The sequence below is a fragment of the Lissotriton helveticus genome, chromosome 10 (assembly GCF_964261635.1).
Source record: "Lissotriton helveticus chromosome 10, aLisHel1.1, whole genome shotgun sequence".
Taxonomy (NCBI): Eukaryota; Metazoa; Chordata; class Amphibia; order Caudata; family Salamandridae; genus Lissotriton; species Lissotriton helveticus.
This window is the reverse complement of record NC_136071.1, coordinates 203,952,370-203,971,330: the sequence shown is the minus strand read 5'-3', so window position 1 is coordinate 203,971,330 and position 18,961 is coordinate 203,952,370. Positions and strand designations below refer to the sequence as shown.

At 43.4% G+C, this 18,961-nt stretch overlaps 1 protein-coding gene across 2 annotated transcripts in view; it reads right to left on the bottom strand.

Moving 5' to 3' along the window:
• The window catches only part of EIF2AK1 (eukaryotic translation initiation factor 2 alpha kinase 1), a 270,439-nt gene that overhangs the window by 41,668 nt on the left and 209,810 nt on the right, over window positions 1-18,961 (bottom strand). Inside the window, exons 12-14 of one of the 2 annotated variants that reach the window (XR_013602088.1) lie at window positions 12,203-12,323; window positions 11,868-11,947; window positions 2,457-2,610 (exon numbers count right to left, since the gene is read on the bottom strand). Coding sequence is in view for 1 of the 2 variants with exons in the window: in XM_078665149.1 (XP_078521275.1) it covers window positions 11,868-11,947; window positions 12,203-12,323 (201 nt within the window). In the remaining variant the exon portion in view is untranslated. The remainder of the gene's footprint in view (window positions 1-2,456; window positions 2,611-11,867; window positions 11,948-12,202; window positions 12,324-18,961) is intronic. The other variant, XM_078665149.1, reaches the window with a different exon arrangement.

The window sequence follows — 18,961 nt, the reverse complement described above, 5'->3', positions numbered from 1 at the left end:
TTTGTTATATAATCATTTTTGATTCCCTTATATTGTTGTATTACCTTAACCAGCTTCATATGTATTTTTTTTTGCCTTCTTGAATGCCTTTAAAGATTGTTTCATGGAACGTTAGAGGTTTGCATTCCCCCATAAAAAGGCAGAGAGTCCTAACACACTTAGCCAAGCTTAAAGCTGACATTGCGTGTTTACAAGAATCCCACCTTTCACCCGAAGAATCGGTCAAACTTAGAAGAAGCTGGGTGGGTGAGGTTTTCTTTTCCCCAGGTGATGGAAAGCGAAATGGGGTTCTTATTTCATTTCATAAATCCTTATCAGTCAAGATAGTTGCTGATTCAGCAGATCAGTCTGGTAGATGGGTCTTAGTTAAATTTGTTGTGGATAATACTCCAGTTTCCCTTCTAAATATATATGCTCCAACTACAGGGGATGCCTCTTTTTGGTCTTCTTTATCTCCTCACATTACCCAATATTATGAGGACAATTTCATCTTGGCGGGAGATTGTAATGAGGTTTTCGATCCCTTTCTAGATAGACACTCTATCAGCACATACACTCCTCACAAATCACATAAATCCTTTACAAAACTCATACATCAGTTTAAACTTATTGATGCTTGGAGGTTATGTAACCCTACTCTAAGAGAGTACTCTTTTTTCTCACCGCCTCACCAGACTCAATCACGTCTAGATTACTTTTTTATCTCACATCATCTTTCTCAATCTCTGTTTGCATCCGACATTGGTTTTATCCTGATATCGGATCATGCGCCAGTCTCTATTCACCTAGACATTTTACAGAAATCACCCCTCACTAAGAAATGGCGCTTCAACAATTCCCTTCTTCTTGACTCTGATTTTGTTTCACTTTTTACTGCCTTTTTTCACGACTTTTTCTTACGTAATGACTCTGCGGAGGTGCCCTTTCCTGTTGTGTGGGATGCCTTTAAGGCCACTGCTAGAGATTTTATTATTGGCTATGTATCCCGCAAACGTAAGAAAGCTGAGCAACTCACTAATGACCTTTTCTCCAAGATCAAAAAACTGGAAGATTCATACTTTGCTTCTAAATCTCCAGAATGCCTACATGAGCTCATAGCTACTAAATTGCAATTTAACAAGGATACCACAAATAACGCTTCCAATTATTTGTTGCGCTCTAGCGCTAAATTCTACGGGGGTCAAAATAAAGCTGGCAAACTATTGGCAAATTATTTGAAAGTTAAAAAGAATAGGACTAATATAGATAATATTTACGGTCAGGATTCTGTTCTGAGGCACAAAGACGACGATATTTTAAAGGAATTTCTTCAATTTTATAAGACCTTATATTCTTCAGAAACAACTTCCACGACTCATGATATTTCTCAATTCCTCTCCGACATTGAATCACCTTTTGCTACCCCTCCTGACCTCTCTTCATTAGAATCAGATATAACTCAGAAAGTACTTATAGGTGCTTTAAAAGCTCTTAAAAAGGATAAGGCCCGGGTCCTGATAGATTTACAGTAGAATTTTTTTTCTCCACTTTTCGGCATTACTTATTCCCAAATTAAGCTTGCTTATTTCCACTTTTCTTGATTCTGGTTCTTCTTCAGGTTCCTTTTCTGACGCCCTCATTTGCATTCTTCCCAAACCAGGTAAAGACCCGCAGTATTGTAAAAATTATAGACCCATTTCCCTAGTGAACATTGATTATAAAAAAAATTCTAAAACTTTGGCTCTCCGTTTAGAATCCTTTTTGCCGGATCTTTTGGGGAAAGAGCAATCTGGGTTCATCAAAGGCAGATTGCTTTCAGATAACACTTGATTGTTCTTCGATATTCTCTCTAAGACTTCTTACTCTTCTCATTCTATCGCTGCAATTGCCTTGGACGCAGAAAAGGCTTTCGATAGAGTTGAGTGGTCGTATCTTTTTCAGATGTTGAAGTGGTTCGGCTTTGGCCCAAGAATCTTGACCCTTATCTCTCTCTTATACTTGCATCCCAGAGCTGCTATTGCAGCGAATGGTGGCATTTCTTCTTATTTTCCTCTTGGTAGAGGGGTGCGCCAGGGCTGTCCTCTTTCGCCCTTCCTATTTAATCTTGCCCTAGAACCCTTTCTTCTGCGAATTCGCCAAAACACTGCCATAAAGGGCTTCACGTTCCAACAGTCCACAATTAAAACGGCAGCGTATGCGGATGATGTTCTACTATTTTTGTCTGAGCCCATGACTTCGTTACCTGCTTTTTTAAGTGAAGTTAATAAATTTGCCTCTGTCTCCGGCTATAAATTAAATAAAGATAAGTGTGAGATTCTACCTCTGACTAAATTCACTTATAAATCGGATTTCCTCACTTCAGGTTTCACATGGAACTCTAGTTGTATCAAATATTTAGCTCTTCACTTTACTCCCACTCTATCAGGTATGGCTTCACGTTGCATAGAGGACTGTATTAAAAAATTGACGGATCTCACCACAAAATGGCATCCTTTATATCTTTCTTGGTGGGGTAGACTGGATACTATCAAGATGATGCTTCCCCCCTTGGTTTTATTCACGATTTCCAACATTCCATTCTCTATTCCTTTATTTCATTTCAAGAAAATCAATTCCATTTTATCTTCATTCCTGTGGGGACGCAAAAAGGCTCGCATGTCCATATCTAAGTTAACGCGCCCGAAAGCTGAGGGTGGGGTACATTTTCCGAATTTTTCTTTGTATCACAACTCCTTTCTATTAAACTAAGCCTCCAAATGGATTGAAGATCCCTCCACATTTTCTCCCCTGTGGAAATCGCTAGAATTGGCATTTATTTCTCCCTTTTCTTTTACGGAGCACCTCTCTTTTTCTCGTCCACCACAGTCTATTTCTACTCCGATTCTCAAGTACACATCTAAAATTTTGCCACCTTCTTTATTTTCGTCCTTTTTTGAACAACCTATCTGGCATAACTCATCAATTTTACTAAATAATAAACCATTTTTTTGGATGTCTTGGAGAGGTCGTGGTCTTATATGGGTACATCAATTATTCCAGCAGGCTCGTATTGTTTCTTTTTCAGAGGCTGCGGTATCTTTCTGTCTTCCTGCTTCTTTTCAAGCTAAATATATCAAATTAACACAAGCACTTCAGTCAGCTTATGATTCGCACATCATGTTGCCTCTTATGTCACCTCAGGAATCTTCAAGCATTTCCCAATTGCGCACTTTACTCACTAGAGGGACCAGGGCGTCAATGATTTATTCTTTGTTAAATGCTCCGACATCACCACGCACAAAGACTAAAGTGTAGGAAGCATGGGAGGCAGATATGGGTCTCTCATGGTCTGTTGAGTTATGGGACAAGCTATGGGTTAAGATACGTAAATCCTCCAGGGCTGCAAATACTATTCAGACTTTGTTTTTCATCTATAATCGACTCTTACTTTCCCCATTAATTCTTAGTAAAAGATACCCTGACTTATCACATGCATGTTGGACCTGTTCTGCACCTCATGCAGATTTGTTCCATTTGCTTTTCACTTGCACTCCAGTCCACACGTTTTGGGTTAAGGTATGGTCTCAAATAAATAACATCTTTTCAACTGCACACCCGTTTCACATATCTCATATTTTTTTAGGTAGTATATCCCCTATCTGGGATCATTGCATAAAAATAATTGACCTGCTTATTGCAGTAGCTTTCCAGCAGATTACTAAGACTTGGAAGGATTTCACTAAACTTTCGTATCAGGCTTGGTGGTACGTTGTCTGTTACAACCATAGGCTTGACACAACGTATGTTTATCCACTTGCTATGGCTCCAAAACGAAAACAGTTGTGGGATCCAGTCACTTCATTTTTTGATGCATGTGCTCTCCACCCCCTGCCTCAAACCCCCTTTCAGTAGGAAGTCGCTAAACCTCCTTGAGTTCCCTTCATTGCTTTATCTATTTCATCTTAATAATTATATTATCATCCTGTTGTTTATTAATGCATTAATAATTACTGCCTATTTTCATTCTAGCTGGTTGTATTTGTAATTTACTTTTTATGGATTGTTTCTTTTATTCATTTTACTGTATGTTTTTTTTTCTCTCTTTTTCTTTTTTGTATTTGATTTCGTGTATTAATCTCTCTCAAGTTGTATAAGTGATTTTTATGAATATCAATAAACTATATTTTGAACTGAAAAAAAGAAAAATAAAGTATCTTTATCTAAACTACACAAGTCCAAAACGACAAAAATCCAACATACATAGTTCAAGAATATGATTTTAAAAGAGTTCTAGTGTTTATGTCAAAATAATCCACAGTTGCGTCAGTTTTAGCCCAAAGTACCTGTAGATGCAGCAAAAGTTCCTAGCCGCAACTGCAGCGTCGAAAAACAAGCGATGCGTCAGTACTGAGACCTTGTGGAGGCGATGCGACAACCCTGCTGCACTCAGCGGGCGTGTTGCGATGAATCTGGTCTGTAGGGGGAGCAATGCGATACCTTGTATGGGTTCCGGGGTGCAGGTTCTCCGGTAGGAAGCGTCTCGCACAGGCACGATGCGACGATCTTCAGGGCGGCGCAGCATTGATCTGCTTCTGGCGCGGCCCCTCGATGCGTTGGCGCTGGACTCTGCGATGATGTTTGCACCGCCTGGATGCGATCCGCAAGCAAGCGGTGCGACGGTTCTCACAGCGATGACAGGCTCTGAAGCGATATTCGCAGCGACAGGAATCTTCCCGCACCGGGGCAATGTGCTCCGCAAGCGAACGATGCATCGGTTCTTGCAGCGGCAACAGGCGCTGCGACGATCTTCGCGGCAACGGAAATCTTCTCGCACTGTCGACGATGCGCTCCGCAAGCGAGCGATGCGTGCAAATTGTAGATTTTCTTCTTTTCTTCTTGTCCAGCTGCCCAAACAGCAGGAAACAACCTCCAGAGGCCCCACAAATGGATCAAGCACTCTAGGCAGGTCAGCACTCACACAGCAGAGTTCAGGGGGGAAGCTGGGGGTGAAGTCCTTTTGTTCCTGGGACTTCTTAAGAGGAGGCCAGCTCTCCTCAGGCCCTCGGAGATCTCTTCAAGCAAGGGGACACAGCAACTGCAAAGTCCTTCCCTCTCCTTGGCAGAATACCAACTGCAGGTCAGCCCACAAACACACAGCAGGACAGTCCTTCCTCTTCAGTCTTCCAGCTTTTCTCCTTGGCAGAGGTTCCTTCTTGAATCCAGGATGATCTAAAGTTCTGGGGTCTGGGTATCCCTTTTTATACCAATATTGTCTTTGTTCACTGAAGTCAGAGAGGCCTTCGCCTAGTCCAAACCAGTTCTGGTCAGTCGTGGAGCATTCTGTTTACATGACTCCTTCTTTCCTTTGAGAGAGAGAGGCAGGGTCATCAGCCACACAGCAGGAGGTGGAGAGAGCATTGTGGAAAACAGGCACAGCCCTATTCAGGCCCAAGTGCTATCCCCTCCCACCACTCAAGATGCAAAGGGAGCTATTCATACCAGTGCTGACTCATTCTGCATCCTGGGCCCACCCGAGCCCCTGTCACTCACAAACCAGACAGTCAATTCACAAACAGGTAAAGGCACACACAGAGATCAGACAAGAAAACAGCCACTTTTTAAAAGTGCTGTTTTCAAACACAGGATTTAAAAAACATTCTTCCTAAAAGATGGGTTATTAAATTCTGAGTTCAGGGATACCAGACTTCAATTTTCTATCTTGCTCCTATGGGAAGATATGCAGGTAAACATTATACACAGCATCCCCCATTGTAGCCTATGGGCAAGGTAGCCTTTCAATAGTGAAATACGGAAATGGCTGTAATTCACAATCAGAGCATGTCACCTACACTAGTACATGCTCTAGCTTTCACATACACTGCACCCTGCCCAGGGGCCTACCATAAGGGTGACTAATTTTCAGGGAAGGGTTAGGCCTGGCCAGTGGGGACACTGGTCAGGTCAGCATGGCAGTTAGCAACTGCACACAGGCACTGTGGTGGCAGGCCTGAGACACCTTTTTAGGGCTACTCATGTGGGTGGCACAATCAGTGCTGCGGGCCCACTAGTAGCATTTGAATCACCAGCCCTGGCACACTCAGTGCACTTTACTAGGGACCTACTGATGAAACACATCTGCCAATCATGGATAACCAATCATAATTACAATTTATACAGAGAGCATATGCACTTTAGCACTGATCAGCAGTGGTAAAGTGCCCAGAGTCCCATTGCCAACAACCACCGGTCAGGAAAAACAAAGGAGGAAGAAGCAAAAAGTTTGGGGGTAACCCTGCAAAAAGGGCCATTTCCAACACACCTTGGGGAAATGCATAAGGAAAGAATCAACTAATTATGAAGTAGCATGTATCCTTGAATCAGATTTACATTTTGCTAGATTACATTTTCTTTTCTGTAGTCTTTTTAAATATCTCTAAAAAATGTAAACCTGTGTTTCCCAAACAAATAGTAATCTCTGCCATGGAAGCCCCTCCACAGTAATTGGTGTTAATTTATCACACTTTTCAATAAGAAGAAATTGTGCCATACAGGGCGCAACTAGACCCAAATTTAGGGAGGGGGAGGAGGGAGGAGATGACACTACAAATGCTGAAGGAGAAGCCAAATTGAGCCTCAGGTTCTAAATTGCTTGTGGGTGACACCATTATTTATTTTTCAGTTTTATATAGTGCAAACTCGGCCCAAAGGTATTGGAGCGCTTTACATAAACACCATTACATTAGATTACATAGGGTGACTGTAGTAATAATGCCACTTCTGATAAGGGTTCCAACATTTAGTTTATTTGTCATAAGTATAACAGGTGCTCCCAGCTTGGCGGCAGTCTCTCACAATGAACATTACAACGCGCTCTTGTGAAGGCAGGGCGGACTGTACCAGGAGGGTAGATAGTAGAGGGGGGTTAGAGAGAAAGAGGGAGGTTACAACACACCTTCCCCTCTAAGGAGAACGAGAAGAAAGGAAAACGGCGCCCCAGGCTGGCGGGAGAGGAGGGAACAGAGACGAGAGAGGGAAGAAAGGAATGGGAAGAGAGGGAACAAGGGGACAGGAAAAGAAGTAGAGGAAAGAGAACATGAAAGCTGGGTTTGCATCAAAGAACACATTACACCTTGAACTGTAAAACCATCACGTTAACCTCAGTGTAGGATTGACACGAGGTAGACCTGAGCATTAGGTTCCTCAAGTCCTGCAGGATCCGTAATGGGCCCTGGCCTTTCTCCTTGGAGATGAGCACCCTGGGTACTACCATAAGGGTAGCAGGTATGCCGGTCCTTAGAAGTCCACTCCTGCCAAATCGTTTCTATCCACTGCATGGTAAGTCTCAAAGCATGGATAAGGGGCAGGAAAGGGTGGACCCTGACTTATTTTTCTTAGGGTCCTCTAAGTGTGCACAAGAAATACAGTTTATTCCCCCCTTGAGTTGAGCAGTTTTAAACTATTCTTTCCATACCCCTCAAGGGGGGTGTATAGGTAATAACGCTGTTTTCTTCCTTGGGCAGGAGCTGGGGCCCGATCACACCCCGCCTGCTCCCTCTGACAAGATAAGACTCTCTCTCAGTGTCGTCCTCGGTGACTGGTCTGGTCCCTCTTCTACCCTCCTTACCTTGGCCAAGGGCAGAGTCCAGACCTTTATCGAACTCCATATCAACAACTCCAGAAAATTAACATCAGTCTCTGCTGACCATAGTCTGTCATTCTGCTCCCCTCCTTGACTCCCCAGGAAGAACTCCGTAGTGTTTCTCGGCCATGACGCTCCTGCCTGCTACTAGAATTTATCGAGTGGACCCTTCTTCCCTGTCAAGCCTCTTAGTGGGAGACCTTTTGACATTTTCAGCATTTCCCCACTATCACTCACAATCTTTCCACTGTAAGGCCTTTGAAAGTATTCAGCTTTCTCCTCACTCTTATCCTCCTACAAACTTAAGTCCCTTTCTCTTTTCTGCCCACCATAGACTCTTGTTTCAGTCCTGAACTCAACCGGTGTGGTGCTTTGCCTCGTCTCCCTGCACTTAAAGAGGTTACTCCTACATTTCATTTTTTCTCGCTCATTTCTTGCGTTGACTGTGCGTTCTTCCTTTTTCTCGAATTCTCCGTTTTTCACAGCTTCACTTCCTCTGGCTTTTCTCTCGCATTTCTTACGTAATTCTCTTTCATCCACCCAACTTTTGTGCATTTCAAGTTTCCTCCCTATTTTGTCCTTTGCTATTTCTTTTTTTTCTCCTTTACTGTTTGCAGCTCCTCGAAAAACTACCGATCCTTTTGACGGGAACATGCGAGCAACCCTTGTTTCACCCTTGGTTGCATCCGTGCCAATTGCTCTCCCTTTAAAAGCTTCCTCACGCCCCGGACTGTGGAGATCAGTATCTCTTTCCTGTTCACGTTTGTCATCATATTCCTCCATCATTTTGGTCTTGGGCTCAGACGATGTGGTTCTCCTCAACATCCCTATGTGACTGAATTGGATACTCTTACATTTTATCCTCTGCTGCTCCTTAGCTGAACTCATTTTGTTTTCTCCCATTCTCTCGGATTCTCCTTTACCTTCCTTTTTTCCCTCACTGTTTTTTCTCACATGTTTATTAACTTCTTTTCTATACTTTATATTACTTGCAGTTACTTCAATAACACCCCAGTCCTTAGATGTCAAAGCACGAGTCTTCGATACTTCACTGTTTGTTCCCTGAATGCCTTGGATCTGTGCCAACTCGCTCACGTGTTCTTTTCTTCTTCCATAACTTGATGCTTCCAATTTCTTTTGCTTCTTCCACCCTGACCTGGTGGGTCCTCTTTCCGTTATGTATCTGGTACTCCACGTATTGTTTTCCTTGTGCATTAATTCCATTACTTTGTAACCTATAGCGTTAATGTCCTCCCCTGTGTACCTTTTTAAGGATATGTTGGCCTCTTTGAATTCATCTCCATTCTTTTTTTTAGCAATGTCTCTTTTCCATTCACTCTTGTTTACCGACTCATGGCGTGATCCTGAAACTAAGATCATATCCGTCCCTACTCCACCTATAAGGATGGTGAACTCCGGGTTTATTTTTCTAGTATTATCTTTCTCATGGCTAACCATTCTTTCCTTGCTTACTTCTTCCTTTTGTACCTTTACCAACGAGGCTTGTTTCTTATATTCCTCCCACGCACTCTCGATATCTTTATTCACCTTTCTGACGGACCCTTTCGTGTAAACTTTTTTCATTTCGTGGTACTTTTTCCGTCTTTTAGAGCTTAAGCTGTAAAGTAATACTTCAGCTTTTTCCTCCAGTAAAAGGAATTCTTCCTCTTCCTCTACGACTGTTATATACTCTTTCCACTCACTCCATTCTGTAGTGTTAATTTCATCCACCTCCATAGACAGCACTGGTGGCGGAAAATTATACCTTAGACACCCCTCCATGTTGGATGCACCTCTAGCTCTAGGAATTCACGTGAAGAGGTGATATCCACCACCCCAGGAAGGTGGCGGTGCAAGTGCGCTTTGTAGAGTTCTCAGTCTCCCTGAGCAGATTGAAAGTAATGCGCAGGACGTGGGCACTTGTGTTCTTAACGGGGCAGAAGCATTCCTACTCCACCTACTGTTATCACTTCTGGGCTCCCTAAAATCGCTAAATATGCCTTGCTCGTGCCAATGGTAGGTTTAAGGCCCTTGTAAATCCTCGGACACAGATACCCAACGGTTACGTGTCCCTTCCAAGGCAGGCTGCCTAAACTCTGTAGAGACTCCGCTGCAAGGGTTCGTTGAACTCCCTGACTCTTTGCAATCTTCTCACACCGCTCCCCTGCGCCACATCCGTTCCGTTTCACACGTGGCCACCAGGGTTAACTCCCTTCCTTGATCACCTCAGATGATTTATCCAGCTGGACGTGCTGCCACAGTTAATCTTCGATAACTGGAACGAAAGCTCGCTACTCTCTCTGTTCCTCTGATATTTCCTCACCCAGCTCAATTCACTGCTGATCATCCGATTTTTTCTCACACAGCTCCGTTCTCTGCTGCCGTACCTTTCATAGAATTACAACACTGTTCCGTTTCACTCGTGGCCACAGGGGTTATCTCCCTCCCATACTCAACTCGGTTAATTAATACAGCTAAACGTGTTGCCACCTCTAATCTTCACTAACTGGAACGAAAGCTTGCTAAACTCTCTCTGTTCCTCTGATATTTCTTTACACAGCTCATTTCACTGCTGCCGTTCAATTTCATAAGATTACAGCCCGCTGTGTTACACTCCACGCTCCTCACGATGTTACTTAAGCTCGACGATCCAGGATGGAAGCGAGCGTGCGTTGACAAATATAGCCCTCAAGGTGGCAGTGCGGCGTGGCGCCCGCTCAGCTTGAAAGCTGTGGTAACTGACACTCGCGCCTGTCAAACTTTAACAGTTAGCCTCACTTCAATTCTCCTCCACATCAATTTCATAGGTACGCACCCTTGAATTATGCCAAAAAGTCACTGTGCTTCCGACAGGGTAATATTTCCGGGTAATATTTCATCCAATGTTTACCACACTAGTCCTTCCTTCGTTATGCAGAAAATTACTTGAATAATTAAATAACCTCTCAGTTCACGGAGACTCGAAAACCACTCGCAGCTTTTCACCTTAAGACTGTTGTCTCATATGTTCCTCTAGAGAAAGACACCCACCTCAAGATGTCGTACCTCAACTTCCTCCGGGGTGTGTTCTCCAGCCGACTGCTTCCCTGGTTGAGACGGCTTATCAGCTCAGCCTTGGCATCCAATCAGTAACCCTTATGGTAGAAGACTGCCTCACGTTTATCTCCGGGTCAGTGGTGGTAGAAAACCCAGCTACTGTTGGAGTCCAACTGACATTGAAAGAAGACCGTGCCCGAACCATACAGCACTAGCCGTCCGGCAATATTCTTCCACAGCAACAACAGCAGGTATAACGCCTCACACGCTTTCCCCAGCGTCTTCTTTCTCAGTGGTAGCAGGTCCGTTTCCCGCTACCGGACAACTTCTTCACTGTCGCGTCCCAACCAACTGTCCCAGCGATGCCTCCTGCTGCTCCTGGAACGCTACTTCCACCACCGCGGGATGCCGCCAAGGGACCAGGTCGCCGTCGCCAGTCAGACCTTTCACGAGGAGAACGTTCCTCTTTTTCTCACGGCACCGGCTCACCTTCTCTGAGGCCTCACACCCGATTCGGGAATCTCACGTCCCCCCAAGGGAACACCTCAATGATTACCGCCTGGATACCGCTACGTCTGCTGAACAGTTATCTTCAATCATCAACTGGTGAGTCTCCCTTATCAATTCAAAGCTCCGCACAAGCATCACATATCCAGGGGGGAAAGCACCTTACTGACCCTGGCTCAGCATCCCGTCCTCGTCGCCAGAAAATGTGGTAATAATGCCACTTCTGATAAGGGTTCCAACATTTAGTTTATTTGTCATAAGTATAACAGGTGCTCCCAGCTTGGCGGCAGTCTCTCACAATGAACATTACAACGCGCTCTTGTGAAGGCAGGGCGGACTGTACCAGGAGGGTAGATAGTAGAGGGGGGTTAGAGAGAAAGAGGGAGGTTACAACAGTGACATTCTTTATTTTTCAGGCACGGGGAGATGAAGTGATTTCCCACTTCAATACAGAGGAAGCCAGTGCAATACCCAGGGTTATGGGCGAGCAGCCCCAGTCCGGTCCACAGCACCTGATGGGGGAGTCTGACGCCCTTTCAGCCCAATGGCCGTTGCGCGCCTGCCACTCACTGTGCTGCACTGATTTTGTTAACATTCTTTTTATTTGAAAATGTTTAGAAGACTTTGTTTTTGCCATTAATTTGCAACAACATATAGTAAGTTAACTCTATATCTTCTTACTCATATGCAAGGCTGCCATGATTTAAAGCACACTCTGAAACATTACCTTGAAATCATAGTGGGATCCCTGCAGCTGCTCTGGTGCTGCGTACAGACTAGTACCGACTCCTGAGGTATGTGTTGAACCTAAACAACAAAACCAGTTATTAAGTTATTAGGAAAAGTGATATTTATCATTAGGAACTTTGACTGCCACCCTTTAATATTGTGAAGAATAGAATAGGGCAATATTTTAAAAGGAAATCTTTGGCAGAAATGTACATCCACCATGGCAGAAATCAGGTAGCCTCAATAATCAATGCTTGTGTTTGGTATTTAATCCAAAAACGCACAACTGTTTCAGAAAAGATCCATTAACCTTTTCAAAATTAATTAAATTACCATGTATCTTGTCTGTTTTTGACCAGGGCACTGTTTCATCCTGTATGATATCTCTGCAGGCAAGTCCAAAATCTCCTATTCGCACATGTAAATCTGGTCCATGTAAGAATACGTTTCGCGGCTGAAAAGAGATAAACAGACACATTTAAAAACCATATGCCACTTGGAAGCTTAATACATGTGTTACTCATGCGTCTAGTACATTTTTTGTTTGAACATTTTTAAATGAAGGGTTCCCCTTGATTTATGGCAATACAAGTTACCATAACATGTGTTAGAACCAGGGAGAGGTTTGCACCCTGTCCAAACAGGAACCACCACTCTAGTCAGGGTAAGCTAGATACACACTAAAAGATAACCTGTGCTCACCATCTTGTAGCTTGGCACAGAGCACTCAGGCTTATCTAACGAGGCAATGTGTAAAGTATTTGTGCAACAAACACACACTGTAACACAAAGAAAACACCACAAAAAGACTCTACACAGGTTTAGAAAAATAGATAATTTTATGAGTAAAATAAGACCAAACGACAAAAATTCATTAAGTTGAACCGAAGTTATGAATTTTTCAACAAGTAGTGCTTTGAAGCAAATAGCACTCAGGGGTTACTTGAGGTTGCACTGGACCAGGGAAAATCTAAAGTTCAAGCCGACCGCGATGGAGGGCAGGGCGGCAACAGGAGTCATGCAGGTCCAGCTGAAAAAGTACCTTGGATGAAGCAATCATCTATGTTGAAAACGCAATGAATCGGTTTAGATCCGCGCAGGTGATGAAGGCTTCGATAAACCTCGTTATGATGCCGGCAATGTGTCACCATTGAGCCACGTTGTCCATCTTAGTCGAGCCACACTGTCCGTCAAAGCGATGTCGTCTATCAGCTCCTGCGTCAGCGTTGAAGGGAAATGTGTTGGTTCAGATTGGCGCAAAGTCATCTCTGTGTCGATTGTGCTGGTTCTGCACAGCAGAAGCTCACTTTCAAGGGCCCAGAACTGGATTGGCACCACTTGGCAGGACTCACGGATGCACAGCTGAAGTTAGCTTTTGATGGCCATGAGACTTCAGAATAGGTGGTAAGCCTGCAAGCGCTTGGAGTCACTCTGGGTTCAAGTGAGATGGGTCCAGTCCTTGACCTCAGAAGGGCTGAGATCAGCAGGCAGCAAGCAGGGCAGCACAGCAAAGCAGAAAAGCAGTTCTTCCAGAGCAGCAGTCATGCAGAGTGGCAATCCTTGTAGCACAGCAGTCTACTACTGGCAGAGTTCTTCACAGGTCAGGTAGTGGACTGTCTTGGTATGTCAGAGGCCCATTACGTATACCCAAATGTGCTTTTGAAATGGGGGTGACTTTAAAGAGTGGTCCTTGAAGTGCACAAGCATCCTTTTAACCCAGTCCTGTGTGCCAGATTATCTGTGGGCGGTAATCAGCCCTTTGTGTGGGGTCAGGCCACTACCTATTGAAGAGTAAGCGTCAGCCACTTCCTCCCTTTTTTTCTCAGGAAGGGATATCAGAATGCAGATATATTTAGATTGGTACTCAGCCAAACCTAGCCTTCCCGTGTTTGTGGCTGTCTGGAGGGAATGCACAAAATGTAGCTGTCACCCAACCCAGATGTGTATTGGAGACAAGGTGCAAGGCACACAGAGCAGTAAGAGCAGAGAAACGGCCACTTTCTAAAAGTGGCATTTCTAAAATAGTACTGTTAAATCCAACTTTACCAGTAAAGAGGATTTATCATTACTCTTCCAAAGATAAGAAGCGTTTACATTACTCCTTCTTTCCTTTGAGAGAGAGGGGCAGGCTTGGAAGTGGTTTGCACCATCGATGTGGCACACACAGGCCTTGCAATATCAGGCCTGAGACAGGTTTGAAAGGCTACTTGGGTTGGTGGTACAACCAGTGCTGCAGGCTCACTAGTAGCATTTAGATTACAGGCCCTGCGTATATGGTACACAACTTTACAAGGGACTTATAAGTAAACTAAATATGCCAAATCAGGTATAAACCAATGCCACTGTTTTTAGGTGAGAAGCACAAGCACTTTAGCGCTGGTTAGCAGTGGTAAAGTAATCAGGGTCCTAAGGCCAATAAAAAGAATAAGCAAAAATAGGAGGTAAGCAGGCAAAACATTTGGGTGGAAGACCACCCTAAGGATGACAGGTAAAACAGTATGCATGAAAGAGAAGTATAGATAAACTTTGTAATGCTGCTTACACTGCTTGCTGCAACCCAGTTCTTCCAAAACAATTAATACACTGATGCATTTTCATACATACACAAGCCAGGAGTTAGCATTTACAGCTTAATATCTTGTTAGTTGTAAATGTCCCACTGATATAACCAAGTACAACATCTGGCACTTAGTCCAAGTGTATTGTAGCTCAAGTCCATAGCTAAGGCTAATCTTTCTTTGTTATCAATTCACAATACCTACTCCAGCAAAGTGAAAAATGTCTCCCCACCCCTCAAATCTTTTGAAATAGTTTGAGAGGAACCCCTGGAGTGTGCACTTCCTGCAAGCAAAAGCTAAGTTGTACTCAGCAAGGAACTACAAGCACATAGGCACTCATCACAAAGACTTTCAAATTCAAGACCATCATTACCAATCAAGTACATGTTTGTTTTTGCTTGTAATTTATTAGTTTATTCTGTAACCAACAACACAAGCGGTGCAAGTAAAAAATCCAGTTACATATGTTGCACAACATAAGTAAGAAGTACATCAGTCTCCAACTATAAGCATCTCAAGTCATCGTAGCATGAAATAACATGACCACAATGAAGCAAACATACAGCATAACTTATACCAAGCATTGGGGTAGACTAGCATGTAGAGATCAAAACCACACCTGGCAGCCACGACTCTCATACAAAACCCACAGTTTCACCTCCTGTCGCCAGTACCAGGGTCAAAGTTTGAGCCTTCACTGCCACTGAATCTATCCATTTGTAACCCCCAAGCCAGCACATTATTAGCAGCATTGTCAGCTTTACGAGGCAGGTGGAAGTCATGCTCTTCTGCTACCTACCCACTCAAGGACATCTTTAATCCAGAATGATACCTAGGTGCCCTGGGTCCCAGCCACCCTATGGCCACCTGCCACTTAGCTAGGAGGAGTGTGAGCAGGGAAATCTTATAAGGCACCTTCTGCCAGTTGTGCCTCACCACCATACCCAACAGGCAGGCCCTGGGAGTAAAGGGTAGTGTGAGGCCAGTAGCTACTACAATCTTGGGAACGACTTCCCTCCAGCACCTCTGTACAGTCGCACACGCCCAAGCAAGATGTAAGTAAATAGATAGCACCCACCAGGCCGCTGGGTGCACACTTTGCTGCTCTAGCGGGATCTATCCTGTTGAGCTGAAAGGGGGTAACATAGATGCGATGCAAATATTTAAAGTGTAGCAGCTTAAGTCTGTTATTACAGGAAACCATCCTCACCAATCACATGCATTCACCGAATTCGAACCTGCAATGGGCTTTCCCATCTCCCACGCCTGCCGGGCCTTATAGGGAGGCAATCAAGAACATGTTAGATTGAATTGTGTCCAATTTTATGGTTTGTTTTATTTTATTGGAAAGACCCAAAGAGTAGCTCATCAAGCACAGATTGGCGACACCTAAGGTAAAAACATCTACACAGAAGCCACCATGGAAAATAAATTGAATTGACAAATATTTTGCACATCTCATATTGAGCATAAAGAAATGGCCAAAAGAAATAACTCAAGGCCAAAGGGTGTAAAAACCACTTTACCCCAAGTTAGCGCCCTTGAAGAATAAACTTTCAAATATATAACAACATATAGAATGAGAATAAACATTCAAATACAGAACATATAGAATGAGGTTTGAGCTGATACTTAAAACCGCAACAAGGCAATCTCCAGAAGAGGAACAAGCATGGTAGGTTGTCGCCATATCTTCAAAACTCGCATGCAGCCCAGGGATGCCTGAAGACCTGCATTCTCCCCTCCAGATTATTATTATTATTTTTTTTTTTTGGGGAGTTTTATATAGCGCGAACTAGAACCGAACCGAATCAGTTATCAGAGCGCTTTACATAGCACCAGTTACACACTTTCATTTTTTTTATTTTTTTTTAGGCACGGGGAGATTAAGTGATTTGCCCAGAATCACAGGGGGTTATTGGCAGATTTACCGGGGAACCACAAAAATCATCTAAATCGCATACATTCAGATTTTGATAATTTGCACATCTAGCCCCTTCATTTGTGTTGTGTGGCTAAATATGGTGGATTACATGCACTCTGCCGACATACAGAGAAATTATGCCTCCAGTGCAGCCATGGTTACTATTTCATGTTGCTGCAATGTGGACTGCACCTTCTCCCTTTCTCTTTCTCCTACCAGGGCTGGGAAGATTTGAGACTTAAATCACTATTATTGAAGAAGTTCTGAATCATTTATTAAGTAACAACAAAACTCATGATCACTTACTTAATCTTGTGTCTAGGGGAATTGTAACTCCCAGATATCTTACACCAGTCCCCTCCCCGTCCTTATAGAGTATTTCCCTTTGGTTTTCCAGTTGGAAAATTGAGAACATGACGCATTCATTCAGGCACCCCCTCCTCCGGGAATCAGTTTTAAAGTCTAAAGTCTGAAAAACAAATTCCAATATGTGTGCGTAAAAGGGCTTCATTTGCTAGGCTCCCTACATTAAACAGCTCCTTAAGTAAGAGGAAGTCTTGTTAGGTGTTCCTTCTGCTGTCTTTAGATCAATTTCCCACATGCAGCATTCACAATATTCAAAGTGCAATGGAATAACACAAATAAATCATTGTAGAAAGGTGCCTACACACAAAAAGTTACGTTCTTAAAATCTTTGAAGACCTCTTGCAACAGTATGAGCTGAATGAGTGAAATTTTCTACTTCAAAATATACTGCCCAGGTCTTGGACAAAAGAAAATAGTGAACTATAATTCAAAAACAGACTGTACTTTATGCTTGATAGACATTCTCCTTAAAAACATGACCCAGTATTGGCAATGACCTGAGACGAATTGCTGTAGCTGTAATGTAGGTGATGGAGCAAGGATTCGAAGAAAAGAAACTTGCTTGAATCAACCTCTTGTTAACAATTACCAACAAACAGAAACAATAGATAAAAGAAAATTAACATACACACGACATCCATACATGGGTAAAGGGCTTTATGCTTGCTTAAACAACAAAGAATAATTTGCTACGTAACTGAAATCCTGCCTGAAACTGAAAATCGTCTTACGCATGTGCGAACCAGTACTGCGCTAATAACCATGTGATTAACCCATGTGAGAGGGAAACTCTCACGCATACGCAAAGAGAGGGATGTGCTCTGGTGCATCAGGTTCCAGAGAAGTGTAGTAAGTATAAATCTAGTCCTGCACCTGTCCTATAGTCTTTGTCTCCTTACTCTTTATCAGGTGGTCTCCACCAAACCTTTTGGCAAGGGGTTGGGTTTCCGATTTCACCACTCGGTAATTATATTTCTGTCTTGAATTTGTATATCCTTTGCAAAGTATAAGTTATTGTGTCTTTTGTCTCTTCATCCGTCACTCCTAATGCGTTTGGATTGCTGAACGTGTTTGAGTATTTTGAATGTTATTTGATAAATTAATTTTTCTCTCCCATGAATGTTGATGTAGTTTGTACTGTGAACCTGTACAAATGAGCGTTAATTTTAAATGAGTTATTAGATACAATTTATTGAATCTTACTTGGAGTCTGTGATGAATTTATTGAAAGATTAGTGTATTCGTTAATATCACCATCAACTACTCAACTAATGGTCCATTGATCAAAGGAAGAGTGTTAATCTGTGAAGGTTAGTTAGACATTAACTAATTCAGATCAAAGTGAAATCAAACTTGACCCCCAGCGAAACAGTCAGGAAACTTGAAAGTGTATATGGGCCCATTTTGAGTAATTGTTGATTTGTGAAACGTTTATCCTGGCCTTTCGCTGGATCTTAGGTAGAACCCACCTGGGTTCCATTTGATGTCACATGGAATTGTTGGGGGTTCTCCTGGAATCATTTAGGGTCTTCTTGGCTGAGAGACATCACCTATAAATTGTGTTCCTCAAGGTTGAGCTCTCTTCCTACCCAGTGCTACATTTGTGCCGGTGCTTTCCGGTGCTTAGCACCGGCACTTATTTTTAGGGCCGGGTCTACACCTGAGGGACACTGTGTCAACTCAACTGACTGAACTGCATGTAATATATATCAGTATAAATATTTGACTCACTACAGTGTTAGACACACTATCACAGTCCCCTGAGTCCCCGGTGAAGCGTGCTGCTGTACCGATAATAAATCCATATCGTGGTTCTGTGCGAATTTGCCGTCAGTTCAGTGTTGCTGTGGGCGGGCAAATGATTGCGCTGGATTTTGTTATGTGGGGTAGGGGCGCCAGCAGCGTGCGTAACCTTTTTTTAAAAATTCCATGCCTGCACACACGCACTGCTTGAGTCACCACGACTTATAAAGGAAGCGACACCAGTAAACAAGTAAGGACCCAAATTAGCTTTTTATTGCGCGCGGTGCGGTGTGACAGTCACCGTGTTTAGTAAAGTTAAACAGACTTTGAGTCGAGCAATCTTGCTTCCGGACTCGAAGCCTGTTTAACTTTACTTTGTTTATAATTACCACGAGGCCCAGCGGATTTCGGAGGACGTGGCATTGGCGGGTGGCTGGGGCTGCCCTATCTAGTGACTGGAAATAAAGGGGAGCCGGGCACGTGGGGGGAGCAAAGAGCTGC